Source organism: Colletotrichum graminicola (genome assembly GCF_000149035.1).
Source record: "Colletotrichum graminicola M1.001 genomic scaffold supercont1.45, whole genome shotgun sequence".
In the NCBI taxonomy this organism is placed as follows: Eukaryota; Fungi; Ascomycota; class Sordariomycetes; order Glomerellales; family Glomerellaceae; genus Colletotrichum; species Colletotrichum graminicola.
Window position 1 is genome coordinate 126021 of NW_007361049.1, and position 18029 is coordinate 144049.

General features: G+C 50.0%; 8 protein-coding genes across 8 annotated transcripts; 4 read left to right on the forward strand and 4 right to left on the reverse strand.

Annotated features, from left to right (window-relative positions):
- Positions 1 to 1031: 1031 nt before the first annotated feature.
- Positions 1032 to 2461, forward strand: GLRG_09093 (uncharacterized protein; the record flags this gene model as incomplete). Its single annotated transcript, XM_008099778.1, has 5 exons — positions 1032 to 1228; positions 1310 to 1472; positions 1530 to 1616; positions 1680 to 1861; positions 1927 to 2461. 5 exons carry the CDS (start codon positions 1032 to 1034, stop codon positions 2459 to 2461), a joined length of 1164 nt encoding a protein of 387 aa, XP_008097969.1.
- Positions 2462 to 3158: 697 nt separating this feature from the next.
- Positions 3159 to 4784, reverse strand: GLRG_09094 (transferase; the record flags this gene model as incomplete). Its single annotated transcript, XM_008099779.1, has 1 exon — positions 3159 to 4784. The coding sequence occupies one exon, from the start codon at positions 4782 to 4784 to the stop codon at positions 3159 to 3161; it is 1626 nt and encodes a 541-aa protein (XP_008097970.1).
- Positions 4785 to 6561: 1777 nt separating this feature from the next.
- On the reverse strand, positions 6562 to 7886 carry GLRG_09095 (uncharacterized protein; the record flags this gene model as incomplete). The annotated part of the gene is made up of 6 exons (XM_008099780.1): positions 6562 to 6600; positions 6675 to 7096; positions 7148 to 7445; positions 7500 to 7547; positions 7599 to 7742; positions 7797 to 7886. 6 exons carry the CDS (start codon positions 7884 to 7886, stop codon positions 6562 to 6564), a joined length of 1041 nt encoding a protein of 346 aa, XP_008097971.1.
- Positions 7887 to 10138: 2252 nt separating this feature from the next.
- GLRG_09096 (major facilitator superfamily transporter) lies at positions 10139 to 11929 on the forward strand (the record flags this gene model as incomplete). Its single annotated transcript, XM_008099781.1, has 4 exons — positions 10139 to 10522; positions 10619 to 11080; positions 11253 to 11679; positions 11733 to 11929. The coding sequence occupies 4 exons, from the start codon at positions 10139 to 10141 to the stop codon at positions 11927 to 11929; spliced, it is 1470 nt and encodes a 489-aa protein (XP_008097972.1).
- Positions 11930 to 12944: 1015 nt separating this feature from the next.
- Positions 12945 to 13502, forward strand: GLRG_09097 (acetyltransferase; the record flags this gene model as incomplete). The annotated part of the gene is made up of 1 exon (XM_008099782.1): positions 12945 to 13502. The coding sequence occupies one exon, from the start codon at positions 12945 to 12947 to the stop codon at positions 13500 to 13502; it is 558 nt and encodes a 185-aa protein (XP_008097973.1).
- A 233-nt stretch (positions 13503 to 13735) lies between these two features.
- Positions 13736 to 15446, reverse strand: GLRG_09098 (amidase; the record flags this gene model as incomplete). The annotated part of the gene is made up of 4 exons (XM_008099783.1): positions 13736 to 14640; positions 14701 to 14947; positions 15006 to 15229; positions 15278 to 15446. 4 exons carry the CDS (start codon positions 15444 to 15446, stop codon positions 13736 to 13738), a joined length of 1545 nt encoding a protein of 514 aa, XP_008097974.1.
- An 87-nt stretch (positions 15447 to 15533) lies between these two features.
- On the forward strand, positions 15534 to 16034 carry GLRG_09099 (chitin deacetylase 1; the record flags this gene model as incomplete). Its single annotated transcript, XM_008099784.1, has 1 exon — positions 15534 to 16034. The coding sequence occupies one exon, from the start codon at positions 15534 to 15536 to the stop codon at positions 16032 to 16034; it is 501 nt and encodes a 166-aa protein (XP_008097975.1).
- A 409-nt stretch (positions 16035 to 16443) lies between these two features.
- On the reverse strand, positions 16444 to 17247 carry GLRG_09100 (uncharacterized protein; the record flags this gene model as incomplete). The annotated part of the gene is made up of 1 exon (XM_008099785.1): positions 16444 to 17247. One exon carries the CDS (start codon positions 17245 to 17247, stop codon positions 16444 to 16446), a length of 804 nt encoding a protein of 267 aa, XP_008097976.1.
- Between the last annotated feature and the right edge of the window lie 782 nt (positions 17248 to 18029).

The window sequence follows — 18029 nt, forward strand, 5'->3', positions numbered from 1 at the left end:
CCATAGGCACACAAAGAGTGGGAACAGTGGGAACAGTGGGAACAGTGAGAAACATGGCGGGAACTCGGAAAGCGCAGAACCCAGTCAGTCATGGATCAGTTGGTGACACTGGAGGCTCGGGTGGACTCGGTGGGATCTGACTATGGCTGATGGACGCCACCTTGTCAACCTCGCGTGTCTTATTAATAAGTCCATATTGCTCTCATGCTGCGTCCGAATTCAGAGCCTCTACCTAGAGTCCTTGAAGCTGACCCGCGGGGCAACGGAACACAGCAAATTCTTCACGTTAGCCTGCAGAAAACGCCCGTCAAGTTGCAGCCAAACCGCAATCCATCACCAGTATTCCGTCTTCCCCGGTGCTAGTTGCCGTTTAATTTCCGTCATCTCCAAGCGATGGTGACGGAACACATATCCCCTGTCACCATCCCCTGTCTACCATCTATCAGCCCTGCCCATCCCGAGAGAAAAGGCTGCCTTTCCTGGCTGCCTAGCCCGGCGTTATGGGTTCTGCATCTGGTCTATCGAACGCCCTCCCCCCCTACGAATATCCGTCATACGAAAACGTTCGATTTTCTGGCCTTCTCCCTACCTTGACACCCGCTTTTTCGCCCCCAGAAAGGGGGGTCTTCCGCCATGTGTTCCACATATCGAGGGCTTCCCTCCCGCTTAGTCCGGTTATCACGCCCGCTCCAAGGACCCAGAGTCCTGCAGGAATTAGCCATAGCCACTAGTCTACCGTTAACGGTGCAATCTCAATCTAATCATAACGTCGGATAGCCGTCCATATATTAGTTAACGAGACGTGTCTAGAAGTCGTCTTTTGACGAAGGTTCTAGGGACACCCATCTGTCTCAGCCTCCCACATAGACTCGCTTCTCGGCTCCTCTGTCAGGCAGATCCCGTACCGCAAATCTCACTTGCTGCCGATGTAACTTGGGTCACATTTCTTCTCTACCGAATTTCCCTTTTTGATCCTTCCACCACTTACCCCGCGGTCTCCTCACTCCCGAACAAGCTCTGAACCACCAATCATGTATCCCATGACAGTAATGGCTGCGGCCTTTGGCCTGTTGAGTGCGACGGTGATCGCAGCTCCCGTTGAGCCCGCTGAAACCTACGATCTTCTGGCGGACCTCACCAAGCAGGCCATGGACGCCCTCACGGAGTCTGGTGCCGGCAGCAAGCGAAGTGACTGCAATATCTTCAACGCTCGTTACCGCCGGGATTGGTTAGCTACCCCCTATCAAGCTATGTCGACTGCTAGTTCCTAGTGGGACCCGGTGGAAAGTTAACATGATCTTTTGCATAGGGCTTCATTGTCTTCCACGGAGAAGAAGGAATATATCAGCGCCGTCCAGTGCATGTTGACGTCGCCGTCCAAGTCAGACCCTGCGTTCGCCCCGGGTGCCCGCAATCGCTATGACGACTTTGTCGCCGTGCACATCAACCAGACCGTTCAGATACACGGAACCGTAAGTCGTGCCAAAAGCAGACTCAAACTCCGCCTCTAATCTGACATTCCAATCCAGGGCAACTTCCTAACATGGCACCGCTACTTCGTCCACTCCTACGAAGAAGCTCTGCGCAATGAGTGTGGCTACAAGGGAGCCCAGCCTGTAGGTGAAATCTGTAGCTAGCAGAAGAGAATCTTCATACAAGTTCTAACCGTCTTACCACAGTACTGGAACTGGATGAAGAACCAGGACGATCTTACCGAATCCCCTGTTTTCGATGGGAGTGAAACCAGCATGAGCGGCGACGGCGTCTTCGTCGAGCACAACGGCAGCGTCGGCGGCGCCGGTGCCATCCCCTTGCCGTCCGGCAACGGCGGCGGTTGCATTGCCAGCGGCCCTTTCAAGAAGTAAGCTTCAATCTGCAGTATAAATTTAGCCTTGTGTTTGTCGTTGACTGACCTCTCAATAACAGCATGACCGTCAACCTGGGACCCGTCAACCCCGGCATGGACGGTCTCAAGGCCAGCCCCAACGGCAGACTCGGCCACAACCCTCGCTGCCTCACCCGCGACCTGAGCAGCTACGTCGCGAAGAACTGGTTCACCAACCAAAACCTGTTCAATATCACCCTCGGCCAAGCATCCCGGAGCATCGAGCTCTTCCAGAACGAGTTGCAGGGCCGCTTCTCCGACGGGTTTCTCGGCATGCACGCCGCCGGCCACTTCGCCGTCAACGGAGACGCCAGCGACCTGTTCTCCTCTGTCGTCGATCCCAGCTTCTTCCTACACCATGCTATGGTCGACCGCGTGTACTGGCTGTGGCAGGTCCTTCACTTGGGGGGGATAGCCTCCGATATTGCCGGCACAATCACCATCAACAACAACCCCCCTAGCCGAAACGCCCTCAAGACTGATATCCTCAACATGGGTGTGACCGCCGCGAGCGCCACCATCGGCGATGTGCTGGATACCCTGAGCGGTTCTCCTCTGTGCTACCTCTACGCGTAACGACGTGATCTCTGAGAAACTGAAACATGTTGATAATGACTTAGCCTGCCGTTACGATGATTCTTCTCTTGTATATATTGTATCGCTTTGTTCATACCTTCGCGGCAGTGGAAAGCGGCCTACAACCACAAACACGATTGGGGTGATCGGAATTAAAACGAAAGTAATTTAAAGCGTAGTTGTCTCTTTTGAATTGACTCCAGCTCTCGAGTGCTTTGAAATGGTCCTAGATTTCGGAAATTAAATGGGGCTTGTACTACACAGGACCCTGTCCCGTTGCTAAAGATGAAGATGGGTCCCCACGGCTCAAGCTGCTGTCGTTCAGTAAACTCTTGGTTGGTATTGCCATATGATCTGAATAGGACATTTCTGTTGGCATGGCTAGAATCTTTGATTAAAATAGTATAACGCTTTTACCTAATGTCGTGGGTTTGGTCCGCAAGGACGTGCTTTGACCAACTTTTTATCTTGGACTAGAAAGATTTTAGCTGACCACCGATCCTCAATTTATTTGACTGATTTTTCTCGCTCCTGTTTTCCAAGCTCTCATACTTCTAAGGGCAAGCCTTTTCTCTTGCAGCATGTCGATTCTTTACCCCATTCTTGGCTTTGAATCGCTCATGACTACCACAATATTGCATGACCCCAAGATGGTCGAGGTACCGAATGATCGCGAATATTTCTTCATGGGCATCTGTCAAAAATCCGAGCCGGCATATCGGCGGAGTAAGGAGTCCTTTAAAAGTCGGTCCATGGCATCTTGCTTTATACACAGACTAACATCGAAGTCCCCCGTGTCCCCGACGTCCATGACTTGAACCAAGCCGTCAATCTTGGGCATAACTCCTTGGGCATATCTTGCTAGATCTCCTGTTCCCAAAAAGTCGACTTCGTAAGTCCTGGCCTTGACCCAAGAAGTGACCAGAGTGTGGTGGGATCCCAGAAAGGCTTGCCACAGGCGCTGAGGACTGACCTCCTGGGCGGCATCATGGATGTAAGCAGCCACAGCATCGGGCGTGAATCGAGACATCATTTGCCTAATGGCACCGGCAGCGGATCCTAGTTCTTGTGTGGCCGCATCGTCGCCAGTTTTCTCAATGTACCCTAGTAAGAGTGGAGAGCCTACAAAGTTGCCGGGAAGTGGCAGGCTGACGCGGTTTCGGAGCCCGAGGGTGATGTCCATATAAACACTCTCTTCGTGTCCCTGATGGCCACGAGCGCGGTTGATCAAAGTCCAGATATGCCCCAGCGCAGCATCAAGTCTGGAAATGCGGAGAGATTTGAGATTATCAGGAAGACTCGCCTGGGCAGCATCCTTCATCCGTGCCAACTCGTCGGCGGTGAAACGGATCTGGGCGTGATCCACTGTTGCGCCCATGTCCCACGTCTCCCAGGGCGGGAACGTTGATGGGCTCAACTCAATCCTGCTCAGTTCATCTGGTGGGGGCATAGTCGCCTGTGAGTTGATCTTGACAGCTACCGGAAATCCCGGTGCTTCTTCCGCCCACCAGTCGAAGCGATGCATAGGTAGCGACCGGGCCTTTGCAATCTTTTCCGGGTCAGGTGAACTTCCGTGACGTAGTCCAGCGACCTTATCCAGCTGGGATGGATCGAATACCGGCTTCAGAAGCTCGAGACCACTCGACCCAGCTTCTTCGCCGAGAATCATCCTCGATCGCGCCGCCCACGAGTGCATGAAGTTCACCAGAGTGATGGCGTCCGCGAGGGTGTGCGAGATCTTTGCGCTGATGCCAAAACCGCCGCATTTGAATGTCGTCAACTGCACGGCCATCGCGGGAAAACCATCGATAGCGTCCAGGGACATCAGCGCGATCTTCGTAGGCGGTAGGAAGTCGCTTTGTGGAAAACCTGAGGCTATCCATTCCTTCAACTGAGCTGCTCTTTCATCCCGGCTAGGAATGACGCAGTCGAGATTCACGTCGTATTTGACAAACGACCAACTCGACCCCAGGATCATCAGAGGTGCCGTGAACCACCACGGGCCGACCGAGATGTCGGGAACAACGTCATCTTTGACGAGATCCTCAGTGGCCCATTGAATCTGGCCGGCGAAATGAGGGTAATCCACCAGTGTTTGACTGAGTGCATGAGTTATTGTATTGAATAGATCGTTTGGCGATTGTCTTGTAATTTTTGGTTTATCATAGAGCCATATTGCTGCTGTCGGGGTGAAACGCGCAACGGTTGCATCGATTACGGATAATTTGGAGGTTGTGGGCGACTTTACTTGTCTCTTTGGGAACACTCTTCGATTAACTTCGATATGATGAATTGCCGGGTCCGCAGCCAAGATTGGCGCCATTGTCTGTTCTCCTTGGATGTGTTTACGACAGCGGCATGTAGGTGAGGAATCGGAGGCAATTGAAAGACTATTGATGACTTGGTAAGATGTATTAAGAAGTGTTATATATATAGCTCGAACTTCTCGGATTCTTGAACCGCACAGGCCGGGGAACGGCAAGGATTTCTTTCCAGGTTCAGGGGAACAGTCATTCGGCCCCGTTATGAATCATTCTGTATCATCCTCTCTCGGAAGGAGCCGAACCCTGTCTAAGCCCACTGATACTTTAATCAGGTAACTGGGGGTTTACATCAGCCTCCAAATGGAACAATCAGATCAGCGATTTCCTTTCAGGGCAAAGCAGGATGGCTTGAAGAAACAAAATAACCCGCTACCCAGTATGTTTACAACATGCATCTCTTCAGTGAGGGATTCCGACCGAATAGCCACCTGCGGCGCAGCCAGAAAAGCGCAGGCAAACCACCATACGGACAACAGTTATGTCGAATGGTAAGGTATACCGTGCAACAACGAGTCAGCAGTCGATCATGTTGGCGGTGAGTTCAGAACCACAGGAGACGCAATGCCCCTACCACCACAGGCTGGCAACATCTCGCCTGTATGACGTGCTAGATTGTGACATGGGAAGCGGGAGAGAGGGCCCGATTCCTCCTTGCCGTCGATGGCTCTAGAGAGGGCTTTGCTACCTCTCTTGAGACCATGAACTCACTCACTAACAGGCTAACATGATGGCTTGGCTGATGCGTAACGCACACCTTCTCCGGCAACGTGTGGCAATAGGGTAGCTTGTCAGCCAGATGCGCCGCGATTTCGTCCGGAACCAGAGACGAGAAGACTGGGCTTTCGAGCAAGTTACCAATATAAAGCCACAGCTGCGAGAGATCTTGAGGAAGTTGAACCCGGTCACTCTCCAGGAAATGGCTGCCACGTTCCCGTGGCCAACGAAAGAGATGGCTGGGGCCGAGCTGCTACCTGAGAGGTCCGTCGTAGATGCTTGCTTGGGACAGGAGGGTACCAGGCAAAAAGACTCACCGAAGCTGGAGAAGCAGAAAAGACAAAGAAGGAAGACAAGAAGAGGAGGAGTACAGATAGTTTGTTGTCCGTAGCAAAGATTTTACCCGCTTTCCTGGCTAGCTTGACCACTAAAGCCAGGCTGGTGTCCTAAAGAACGTTCTGGCGTGCTTTCAGCTTCGGTAGATCTCAACAAACGGTTCAGTGATTATGGATAGTACCAATTATTTACAGTCGGAAGAAGGATATCAGGATATGGTTGTATGGCATTGTGGCATCAGGGAGTATCTGGATTATGGGACATATATTTACCTAGCTAGCTGGGGCACACGGGGCGCTCATCATGATCATGATTTATTCATAACATTGAATAGCGTGCCAGTGGTTCAGTTAGCCAGTTGACGACAGGATTTATTTTGTGCTTTGTATTCTAGGAAATCTGATTTTGCAACAAAAGTACCGAACAACTCTGAATAAAGTCCTTTTAAAACCGAACAAGCGGCGACCAAACCTGGCAAACTCCTTTCCAAAATAATTCATTTACAACCCACAGGTTGCAATAAATTACTCAACAATCTTCTTATCAATATTGTGCAAATGCAATGGGAACTTACACCGACAACTTGTCCCGTTGCAGTCATCTCGAGGGCACTGATGACCAAGCAGGCAATTGGGATCGTTGCAGTTCAGACCAGAAGGGCAGTATGACTGGCGGGCAACGGCCCGAAGTGCTTCCAACTCTTTTGGACTCGGGGATTGTCCATGCTCATAACTGCATCGCCCCAACGTCTCTTTGTAGGGACACCTGCCGGTCAGATGGAAACTGTTGCACATCCTTTTTTGCTGCATGATGAAAAAGTCGTGCTGTGAATAACTGACCCGGGGGTCGACACGCTGGCCAGCCTTGTTCCGGTATACTCCCCTGATGGGCAGGGCCAAGACGCTCATCGAACGATGAGGCTGAGACGAGATTTGAGCCGAAGATGACAAGACAGGCTTTGCGGCTGCCGAGGCGTAATCCGATGACGGAGTTGGAGGAGGCGTGGTGTGGTCCGGTACCTTTCGCTTGATGTTGATGAGCTTCTTTCGTCTGAAAACTTTGTCAAAAGAAGCGACACGAAATCGATCGCTGATTCCAGACAGCTCTTTTGCAAAAGGAGGTCCCTCGATCAGAATGACCTTCTTCGGAACCTCATCGGTCTCGAGGTGAGACCCCAAAAGACGGGCGTATCCGCTATCAGCCGAGGCACCGAACAAAACATGCCGGCAATGTACGTCGGCTACGCCAAACTCAAAGTTTCCTGCACAGCATTAGTCTCTGGTATCGGTTATGTGAACCTAGAAGTCATTACCTTTCATCTTCTCGTCGGCGCACTCTTTACCATTTCCCGCATCCACAAATTCGCACATTGCATTCGTCATGTTGAAGCCTCTGACAAACTCGGAAAGGACACCCGGATCACGAATTGTGCCCATTTCTGTGTAAGTCTTCGCTAGACCCTGCATATTGGCGAAGACACGAACGACAAATTGCAGGTGATGGGGTAGAGAAGGATCAACCGACTTCAACTCTGAGGCCACCGCCTGTCTAAGAGACCTTACTGCGTTCTTGCCTCCCTCTAAGCCTTGCTCAATGAGGTCGTCCATGAACTGTGAGAAGTAAATAATGCTAGCCACACAAATCCACTTGCAGGGTATACGTACTGGCATGCAATCGCCATCAATTAGAACTAAAGCAAAGCAGTGTTTGTCCTTGCGAAGTCAACACTTGTAGGGTACCAGGGAATCGGGAACGGATTTTACCTTCGCCGTTTGCAACAGATCAACTTGCTCCTTGTGACTGTTGACGGTGTCACACATCGATCTGAAAAGCAAACTCTTGTCTTTGAGCTCTAACTCAGCCTCGGACAGCTTGTCGGTGAGTTCTTTGATGTGAATGAATAAATCCTAAGCGGGGATAATCAAAACCACAGTCGATTGAAACCGGTTATGTTAGCTTACCGAAATGAGAGATGTCTTCTGGTCATCTTGCGCTTTGCAAAGCCTCCATCTATCCTCTAGCGATGGCAACTGAAAGTCAATGTTCGTCATCTTCGGACGATGCAGCTTGATGTTCCGGGGTTCAAGTGATGCGACAGCCAAGTCAATCACAGAATGACAATGGAAAAATAGACAACGCTATCGGGAAATGCGATGCCTTTTCAACTGCAGCTCCCCTCTGCAATCATATGTGAGAGGCAGCCTCGAAGACCATAGACGCCCAAGGCAAACTGGTTGGGCTGTACAACATACAGGCCAGCGAATGAACAAAAAGGAGATCGTGGCCAGACTTTTGAGGCCTGAGCCTGACCAACAGCACTGCCACATATGTTCACACTCCCCATTTTGGGGCTGGCTGCATGTTGACCGACATGCGGCCGCCCACCAACGGTTGGTTGTGCAATCTTGTCGAGGTCTGCCTTATGTTGGAACGGTCTTGTATGCAAAAGAGCTTGCCGCCAAACTTTGTACTAGGATAATGTGCTGGAATCCTGGCCGTGCATCATGAACCGGCCGGAACTGCAGACCACTTAATTATGGCTCAATCATGCTACAGATAGCGACAAGACTTTGCTTGTTATTTTTTCTCATTTTCAGGCCGCTCAATGTGTGACCGACTTGTTGGTTGGTCCGTCATTTCATTCGCTGATCTAGTGGAAAGTCGAAAAAACTCTGGTTTACTTGGCTGCTGATCCTTTCTTGTAGCAGGTAAGGCAGACGGATCATCTTGAATACTTGATGTTGGATCCTCGACCGGTGTTTGATTTGTACCTGTTACCTCACTGCCAATTGACCAGTGAAGTAGTTTGACGCGGACATGTTGAGCTATAGAGAATGTTGGCATGTATTCGAAGGATTATATCAACTCCTTGGATTATTCTCCAGTCTGGTAGCGTTCTTTCAGGGCCCATCTCTTGCCTTTTGCAGTTATCATGGACACTGTTCACTTACGACAGGAAAGACAGTTTGGTCTTCAAAGTTTCAGTTCCGAATCATATAGACAAAGAAAAGTAACAAAAATGGAGAAGGACTAGCTGAGATTAGCAAAACGCCGGTTGATGATAAGACAAGCCTAATAATGGCCATCGACCCTTAGGCCAGGTTGACCGCGGGTTGATTGACTCAGGTTCGGCTCGAAGCTCCGAGTTTCGGAGCTATCATATCATGCAATGTTTCGGGAATGGTGTCTATTTACCACATTGTACTCTCAGTAAAACTTCTAGAAGAAAATAAGAGATGACTCAACTACATGTTCCCCGGCAAGATGCACGAATATTGCTTTAGGACCTCACTATGTGAGACAATCAGAAAAAACGGATCCGAGTCCGGTAAAAGATTACGGCTTTTGGTTGCCTCCAATCCGACCGACCTCGGGGCCAGCGATCTCGGCTTTCTTTCCGTCCGCCGCCAAATCGGCGCCGATACAAAGGAATCCATTGCATTTGATGACCCCCACGCTTCGCCCGAGCGCCCGTCTCATTGCCGGCGTTTTTCATTGATTGCACATAGACTACGGAGTATATGCCGTAGCTACGTAGCTACGGCACTATACCTCTATGCCGAACGCTACACCACGTTAGATAAGGGAGCCGCAGCTTCTGTGGAGCATGAGAAGTCGTCCTTGTCCAATATCATGCCTGATTTCAACCCGAAGTGGAGGGCACAAGACGCAAAAAGTTGCAGGTTTTCCCCGCTGCGGAGATGCTCCGCTAGCACAGATTTCCGAAGATAGGGTCCGAGGAAACTTCGGAAGGCTGGCCTTTCCTCTAGGAATCGTGGACAATACCGTGATAGCCATAAGCTCTGCCTTCGTTAATAGGGAGGCATAGTTTAGATTATGTTGCGTTCCTTGCAAGGTACTTCACTGACTTTTATGACAAGCTGTGCGTGACTATCGTTGTGCACCTGTGCGACCCTACGGGGTGGCGACCGCCCTATATGTGTACCTTGATACCATGACAGCAGTATCTTTGGTGCGTCGCATAGGTAACCTATACGGTGTAATGAGTGCCCGACTTCGGATCCGCAAAGCCATGTGGGTATTATGCGGCCGAGTTTTCGCCAACTGCCTCACGCTTATATACAGACATTGCCCCCTCAGCTCCGGATCAGTTCAAGATTGGTTGTTCGCTTGGTGGACACATATTTATCGCCAATACCCGTTTCTTTCCTATCTCGTTGGTTGTCTATTCGCTCACGTCAAAGCCATTTAATTGAACTCCAGTTGTTAATACAGCAAAACACATGCAGTACTGTGGCTTCTGTCTCATGTTGGAAGCGAAGTCTTCCTCGGTCCGCTCATCATGTCTGAACACACATTATCGGAAGTGCCCACAAGGAAAGACGAACTGCCGCCAGACTTATTGGCGTTAAAAACATCCAACGCCGAGAAGGGCGTCAACATCATTGCGCAGACCCCCAGCCGACCGTACTCTTATCGTGAGGATGAGACAGTGTACGACCGCTTCACAACCGCCCACAAGGCATTGATCACAGCCATCGTGTCATTTGGCGGTCTCGCCATCAACCTGGCGGCCCTCCTAGTTCTATCAGCCTTGCCTGAGATATCGGCTGCTTTCAACACATCAGGAACCGTCATCAACTTTTCAAATGCCCTCTTCCTGTTGATGATGGGCATTGGTGTTCTTTTTTGGGGGCCACTATCACAGGTGTATGGCAGAAAATGGGTAAGATTTCCGCCTTTCTTTACCATAGCTGCAGCCAAAATCTTGGGCATCTGTGTTCGTTTGCTCTCACTAAGTCAGTCAAACTAAATGTTCTAGATCTTTGTTACATCGGCAGTCTTATTCTGCGCCTTCTCGTTTGCGACTGGGGTTTCTCCCAACCTTCCAGCTTTCTTCATCTTCCGGTCAATCTCTGCATTCGCTGGTACTTGTTTCCTTGTAGTCGGGTCAGCTTGCCTGAGCGATGTGTATCGACCGACTGAGCGCGGTACGGCCTTAGGGTGGTTCTTGGGTGGTACCCTGATCGGCCCGGCCCTTGGGCCGTTCATTGGAGGTGTTATCATAACATACTCAACTTGGCAAACCCTTTTCTGGTTTCAGGGTGCTATAGGGGGCGTCGCCATGGTCTTATCTATTGCTTTTCTACCGGAAACTACCCATGGCAAGTGGTCAGACGAATTGGAGGGTTTGACGGTGAAAGAGAAGTGCGGCCAAATTTGGGAGTGGGCGAACCCATTCCGGGTTATTGCTTTGTTCAAGTACCCGAAAATCTTCATTGTGGTAAGTCTTCATTCCTTTGGCATTTCAACGCCCGTCAAAATTGGAGTTGGGTTCCCGAGCCAGAGCGGGAACAGATCGCGAAGCAGTATTCAGTGCCACGATTTGAGCGAATGGCTGGGCAACCCTTTTAGAACCTGATCTCTCGTGCATTCCTAGCTCACCAAAAGAATAGGGAGTAGCAGCATCTTCCTTAATGTGGAACATGCAAATCCTTTTGACGCCAGTACGATACGTTATAAACCCCAGATTCCATCTTACCTCCCCGTTGCAATCGGGGTTCTTCTTCCTCGCACCCGGCGCAGGTTATCTCGTTGGAACTTTCTTTGGCGGCCAATACGCCGACAGAACCGTCAGACAATGGATCACTAAGCGGGGAAAGCGTGTGCCCGAGGATCGACTTCGAAGCTCATTCGTCGCAATGGGTGTGGTCATTCCCGCTAGCATCGTCATTTATGGATGGGCGATTGACCAAGCCAAAGGCGGCATTCCTCTCCCTGTTATCTGCATGTTCGTGCAAGGTGTTGCTCAGATGATTTGCTTCCCTTCCCTCAACAGTTACTGCTTGGACGTCTTCCGCAATAGAGCGGCAGAGGTAATGGGTAAGAAATATTGTTCATCCTATTGCTAAGGTCTTAGCTGACAGCTGAAACAGCTGGTAACTACTTTATACGGTACACCATTGCTGCTATTGGTACAGCGGTAGTTCTCCCGGGCATCGATGGAATAGGCGTGGGTTGGTTTTCGACTGTGAGTGCCCTGTTTGTTGCGGCATCGAGCGTTGCTGTCTGCTGTATTGTCATTTTCGGCACAGAACGAAACAAAGCAGAAGAAAAGTCAGCACAGGCCTGAACGACTTGAGAGAAGTTAATATCATTCATGAAAAACTAGATTCTCATATTCAATTAAACAAAGACACCTGTCTGCCAATCGTCATGATGAAAATAGCCTGTGTTTATTCTAGAAGGAAATATGGAACTCACAAACAAGCTTAAAAAACATCGACCAGCCTCTGAGTTTCGCTTGTGACTGGTCACTCACGGACGTTATGTTCATTGTGTATTGTGTTGAGCACAGTTCTTCACTCCATAGTACAAGGGAGTCTGTAGTCAAGGCGACCATTGGGGGGGATACCTGACCTGACCTGACCATTAGTGGGGCAAAAGTACCGCGCACGCACTAAGCCAAGTAGGGTTAGTGGATAGGGTCGGCTAGGGTTCGGTTAGGGTTGGGGTTAGGATTCGAGTTAGGGATTGGTTAGGGTAATGGAATATTGTGTTAATCCGGCCAGGCCCACACCCTGGTCAGGTTATCAGCAATGGTCAGGTCAGGTCAGATACCCCCCACAATGGTCGCCTTACATGTAGTCTCAGTACAAGGACAAGAGATAAATCTCTCGTGAGATTAAAAAAGAAGAAAGATGGATTTTTTTTTTTTTTTGTACAAGCTCTTTGTGGCACGTTCATCATTCACGATAGACGCATCAATGTCAAGCAAAAGGCGCAACCAGCTTGTGGGCCGGTCATCTGAGCCAACCTCATCAGGGATAGTGTTGGCAACAGGGCGCACAGGCTGGAGTCAATGACTCGGTCACAGGCTGATTGACTTCGAGGCAAGTTTATGTGCCAACGTGTCTTTCAGAATCACTGGAATCAGTGATAAGATATATAACGCTGTTCTAGCTCGAATGATGGCAGTACTACGAAACGGAGTATTTCTACAAAGGCTACCAGCCAGGCTAGTGTGTCGCTTAAGGGCGCCAGTCATTCATTTGTCGCGCAATAGCCCAGCCCTCTTTTACGCTGGTCACCTCGCCACTCGCTTCGCGTTTCATCGTAAACTGCTTTCATCTTCAACTCCAACAACTATGGCAAGGTCTATGGAAAACCAGGAAATCAAGCGGCCGGCGACGGCTATCAGACCAGCTGCCCTTGCTGATGCCACAGCGATCTCTGAACTTGGAGCGCACGTATTTACGGTTACGTTTGGTCATTCGGTTGAGCCGCATGAGCTGCAAGCATTTCTCGACGAGTCTTATAGCCTCAAGGCGACCATGAAAGATCTCGAGGATCCCAAAAAGGACACAATCCTGGCTACGGATTCAACGGGCGATATCTTGGGCTTCGGCATGCTCACTCGGGGCACATCCGAACCGTGCCTGAGCCACCTCGATGGGCTTGTCGAGCTGCAACGCATATACATGCATCCCAAAGCACACGGCACGGGAGCCGGCAAGCTCCTAGCGAACAAGTTGGAGGAGATGGCTAGGGAACAGGGATTCAAATACATTTGGCTGGGTGTCTGGCAAGAGAACCACCGGGCGAAAAAAGCATATGAGAAGTGGGGGTACAAGGCATGCGGCACCCATGGCTTTGCTGTTGGTCCCGTAGTACAGACTGACGACATCATGGTGAAAAAGCTCTGAATCCAAGGCTCTAAGCTATGCGGGACAGGCTATCTTGGAATGTGAAGGGGGCTTATCATGCACAGGCGAGCTTATTCCAGTCATCTAAAGCATGATATACCAAAGAGGAACACAATGGTTGCAAGTTCAAGAGGGAAAATCAATCCAAAGCGGAGGGACGTTTGGCTAGATTGATTAAGACAGCTGTGATGAAACAGCCCCCTGATCCATAATTGTTTACTAGAGCCTCTCGTTCACATTTTCTTCCAGTCATACTGCAGACTCCAAGCGTAGGCAACTCGGTAGACGTCTTCTTCATGCCACCACTTTCCAATCAGTTGCATACTGACGGGCAACTTCGTTCCAGACCCTGCTAGAAGGCCCTCCTCTATCGGCAGCATGCCAATAGGCATCGCTAACACTGGGTGTCCAGACTGGTTGAAAGGTGCTGTGTTGGCAGTAAGTCCGATTTGCTTTCCAACCTTCTCCAAAGGCGATGCATCGTAACGGGTGTGAGAGTTGGCGACGTAAGGCAAGTTTGGTGCCACGAGGATGTCATAGTGCGAAAGGGCGCGATCGTAATCATCGCGGAGCTTCCGACTAAGATTTGTTGCCTTGCCAAGCAGTCCCGGAAATGCAGCTTGCGCGTATACCCCGTTGAGGTAGATATTTTTCGAGGAGACGTAGGCGCTATCCCACTGGTCCTGTGTCAAGGTTTGGAACTTCTGTGTCAAGTCGTTCATGGCGTGGCCCCGTCTACCAAAGGCGAGATTTCTCTTTGCTAGATACCCCCCGGTCTTGCTAATTGCGGTCCAAATAGCCGCTCCTTTAGAGTGGAAGGGGATTGACACTTCTTCAACGGTCGCTCCAAGTTCGCGGAAACCCTGAATCGCGGCCTCGACACATATTTTGACCCGTGTTTCAACAGATGGTTGATTCATTGCTTCTGCAAGGATGCCAATCTTGAAGCCGGATAGATCTTTCGGACTTTTCAACTGAATCAAGTTGTGATAGTACTTGGGAACATTGTCGGGTGTGTGTGCAGGAAAAGACCTGTCATCGATGTTGTCGTTCCCTGAGATGACCTGCAGCATCAATGCGTTGTCAAGCAACGTTCGTGTCATGGGTCCAACATAGTCGTTGGTTGGCTCATTGGAGCCTCATGCTGTGTATGGTACTAGTCCGAACGTTGCCTTCATACCGTACAGCCCACACCAACCGGCAGGGACACGGATGGAACCTCCTTGATCTGCACCAAGAGCCATATCAACGTCTCCGTTGGAAACGAGAGCACCGGAGCCACTCGAGCTACCGCCACTGCTGTAGCCCTTCGCGTAGGGGTTATGAACATGGCCCGTTGAGGATGAACTGCTCGTCGCTGAATGACACATGTTTTCACATACGGACTTGCCCTCAATAATTGCCCCTGCTCTGAGTAGCCTCGTTACACAAGTCGCGTCTGTGCTCTAATTATCAAAGCAAATTAGCAGTCATGAGACGCGTCGTTGAATAGACAAGACTTACCGGAACATAGTTTTTGACGAAATCGGTACCAAGAAGCATGGGAACGCCTTTTACGGCGATGTTGTCTTTGATTGCAATCTTTTTGCCGGCAAGTAGGCCACCATTTCTGGTTTTGTCTTCCACACGACACCGCCATGCCCAGGCTCCCAAAGGGTTGTCTGATGCCTCGGGGAATCTGATGTCCTCCCTAGGGAATCGTTCCTCGTCAACTGGCGGCACATAATCTGTGGAAGAAAGTGTTAGAGTGTTGTGATAGGAGGTGGGTCACATACCTGGCAATGACACGAGTTCCACAACAGACTCGTGGAACACGGCAAGAAGTCGTTGATAGTCATCTTTCTCTTCTTCTTTTACAGAAACTCCAAGAGTCGCCAAATTTTCATCAAGAACTCTCCCATCTACTGGGTTAGTCTTTGCCACTTCCAAGGAAAAGACAGACATGATGTTGTTATTACTTGAGAGTAATTGGAAGAAGACAAGGAGTACATCAAGCAAAACATATTGATGTTGAAAGAAGTTTCAGGCGAGATGCCAGTTGGCGCCTACTTCGGCCGCGGAACGCCCAACACACCATATTTGTTCCCGGAGGTTTGGAAGAGCCTTGGTGGCGAATTCCTGTGGTCTTCGGAATGCTACAACGACGACGTCCCTTATTGGCTCGACTTGCCTTGGGAGAAAGACTTGCCAGAGGACAAGAGGGAGGGGATGCTTTTTATCCCTTACAACTATGATTGTAACGACGGAAAGTTTCATATGTCGCCAGGATTCGGCAGCTCCGTGGCCGAAACATACGAGCAGTACTTGAGGAACACTTTCGACTGCCTCTACCGAGAAGGAGGCAAAATGATGAACATTCCTTTACATACGCGCGTTATAGGTAAGCCAGGCAGATCGGAGGCGTTGAGGAAGTTCATGAAGTACGTTGCGGAAAAGGAAGGTGTATGGGTTACGACGAGACGAGCCATTGCGAAGCATATGAGATCCCACTTCCCATACAAACCTAACAGAGAGTGGATGAGGGGCGCATGATGTAGAGATACCATTCTATTGAACTTATCATACATAAGACTTCTGATATCCGGCATTACTACTGCTTATCTAGATCCATATACTATAGCGGAAAATATATAGATAAAGTATAAACTTTGCGCCTAATATATGCTGACGGCCGTCGTATAATTGTAAGTATTATGGTATTAATGATTAATTATATTTATCGCGTAGAAGAGGTGGGGCTGTCAGGTTGGCTGCTTCAACTAACGGTTCCCCCACGCTATCTAGGCAAGTTCCCGGGTGGATACAACTACAACTTTTAGCAACTTGCATGCTCAAGGCTCCTTCTTCGAAACGCCTTGTATTATGGGGTCTTCCCCAGAGAGATCCTTTTTTTTCTAAGAGTATCTCTTTTGCGAACATCAGCCTCAATAAACCAGCTACCCTAGAGCTGCGGGAACTCTTCTCTAAGTGCTGTCTTTATAACCTTCAAGCACTCTTCCTTGCGAAATTTCTCCAGGTCAGGCCAGCCGTGATTGCGATATATGGCCTGCACCCTTTCTATCCAGCCGTCACAGGGTAGATTGCGTACAGCCACGGTGTATATGTCGCGAACGGTTTCTGAATCTGTCGGGATGAAGCTCAATGTGATGAACTGGTCCTTGAGAGTCTCGAAGGAATCTTTCACGGCCCAGTGGGCGGCGTCACCACGCCATTCCGCCTCATTCTCTGGCGCCCATTCATAGGGGTCGTCCCAGACTTGCTCGTGTGTGGCCTTTGTACGGATCTCTCCTGGGCAATCGCGCCAATACACGATGCCTAGTTCCGTGTCGAGCAGAAAGGAGGGGCAGTTGAGGCCGCCTGACGTGAGGCTGATGACGTGGGGAGGGACGTCTTCGTAGATATCGGCGCCCTCTGTCACAAGTTTAAACTCTTCATTCGTTGCCTGCCCGTGCTCCACAAAGTAGCAGTCCGTTTGCCAATTCGCAAAACAGCAGTATGCAGCTCCTTGTGGATCATTCTCGTCGTAACGTCTGCGTAGGTAGGGCAGGTGACGGAGAAGGGAGATAACCTCGTCCGATTTGTCGAGCCCTGCCATGGTTTCCGGCGTGATAGAAGGCCAGCCACCCTCTGGAGAGTGCAGCACATCTTCTTCTTTGAGATACATCTTGGTAAGGAAGGTGTAATAATCACGAATTGCCGCTATGCACTCCTCGCGTGAGTAGCTTACTTCCTCAAGTTCAGGCATTATGTTTGTCGCCCTGGCGAGGCGAAGGTTTGAAGAATAAAATGGGTACGCGGTTGTTGTGTCAAGGTGTATTGAGGACCAGCACGAAGATGGTCTTTTATTGACGCTGGATGGCGGCCATACAGTCACTTAAAGGTCGGGGAAAACCACACCAATTAAAAACCCTAAGTAGACATGTTAAGTTCTGTGAGTCAATACAAATGTAAACCTTCTTAGGGTTGCACCGCATGTTGTTCCAGGTTACCATTAGACAGCCAGTGCACTTTTGTTAGGCGGCCAGTGTCTAACCTGATCTTGAATCCCGAGGCCGCAACAACTTCCAACCAACACAACGGCCTGGGTTAGCCGAGACTAGTGAAAATACACTACGGAGTAATAACGGCTTTGGGCATCCGCAGCGGTTATTGACCATCCGACGCACGATAAGCCCAATTGTGGAGGCATTCGCTTCAAAAAGTGCCGAAGCCCCCTTGTAAGACGACAGGACATGATGACCCATCGCTTTTTCCACTCACCACTTTGCCTCATACTAATTCTCGCCGATCCTTCTCGCCGATTACGGGGCCGAGACGAAGCCGAAGGAGCAATCTTTGACGGCGGTGCTCCGAGTCTTTGGTCTCCGAATGACAAATGCCGGTATCCGCTCTTAACGTTGAATCACTAGTTGAAATTTTTCTGCAATGCGATCTCCTCAGCAATTGAATCGAACCTGATCTCGATTTTAGTATTAAAATTTCATACTCACTTATTTCAAGATACCTTCATTGTTGCCGTCGTCCAAT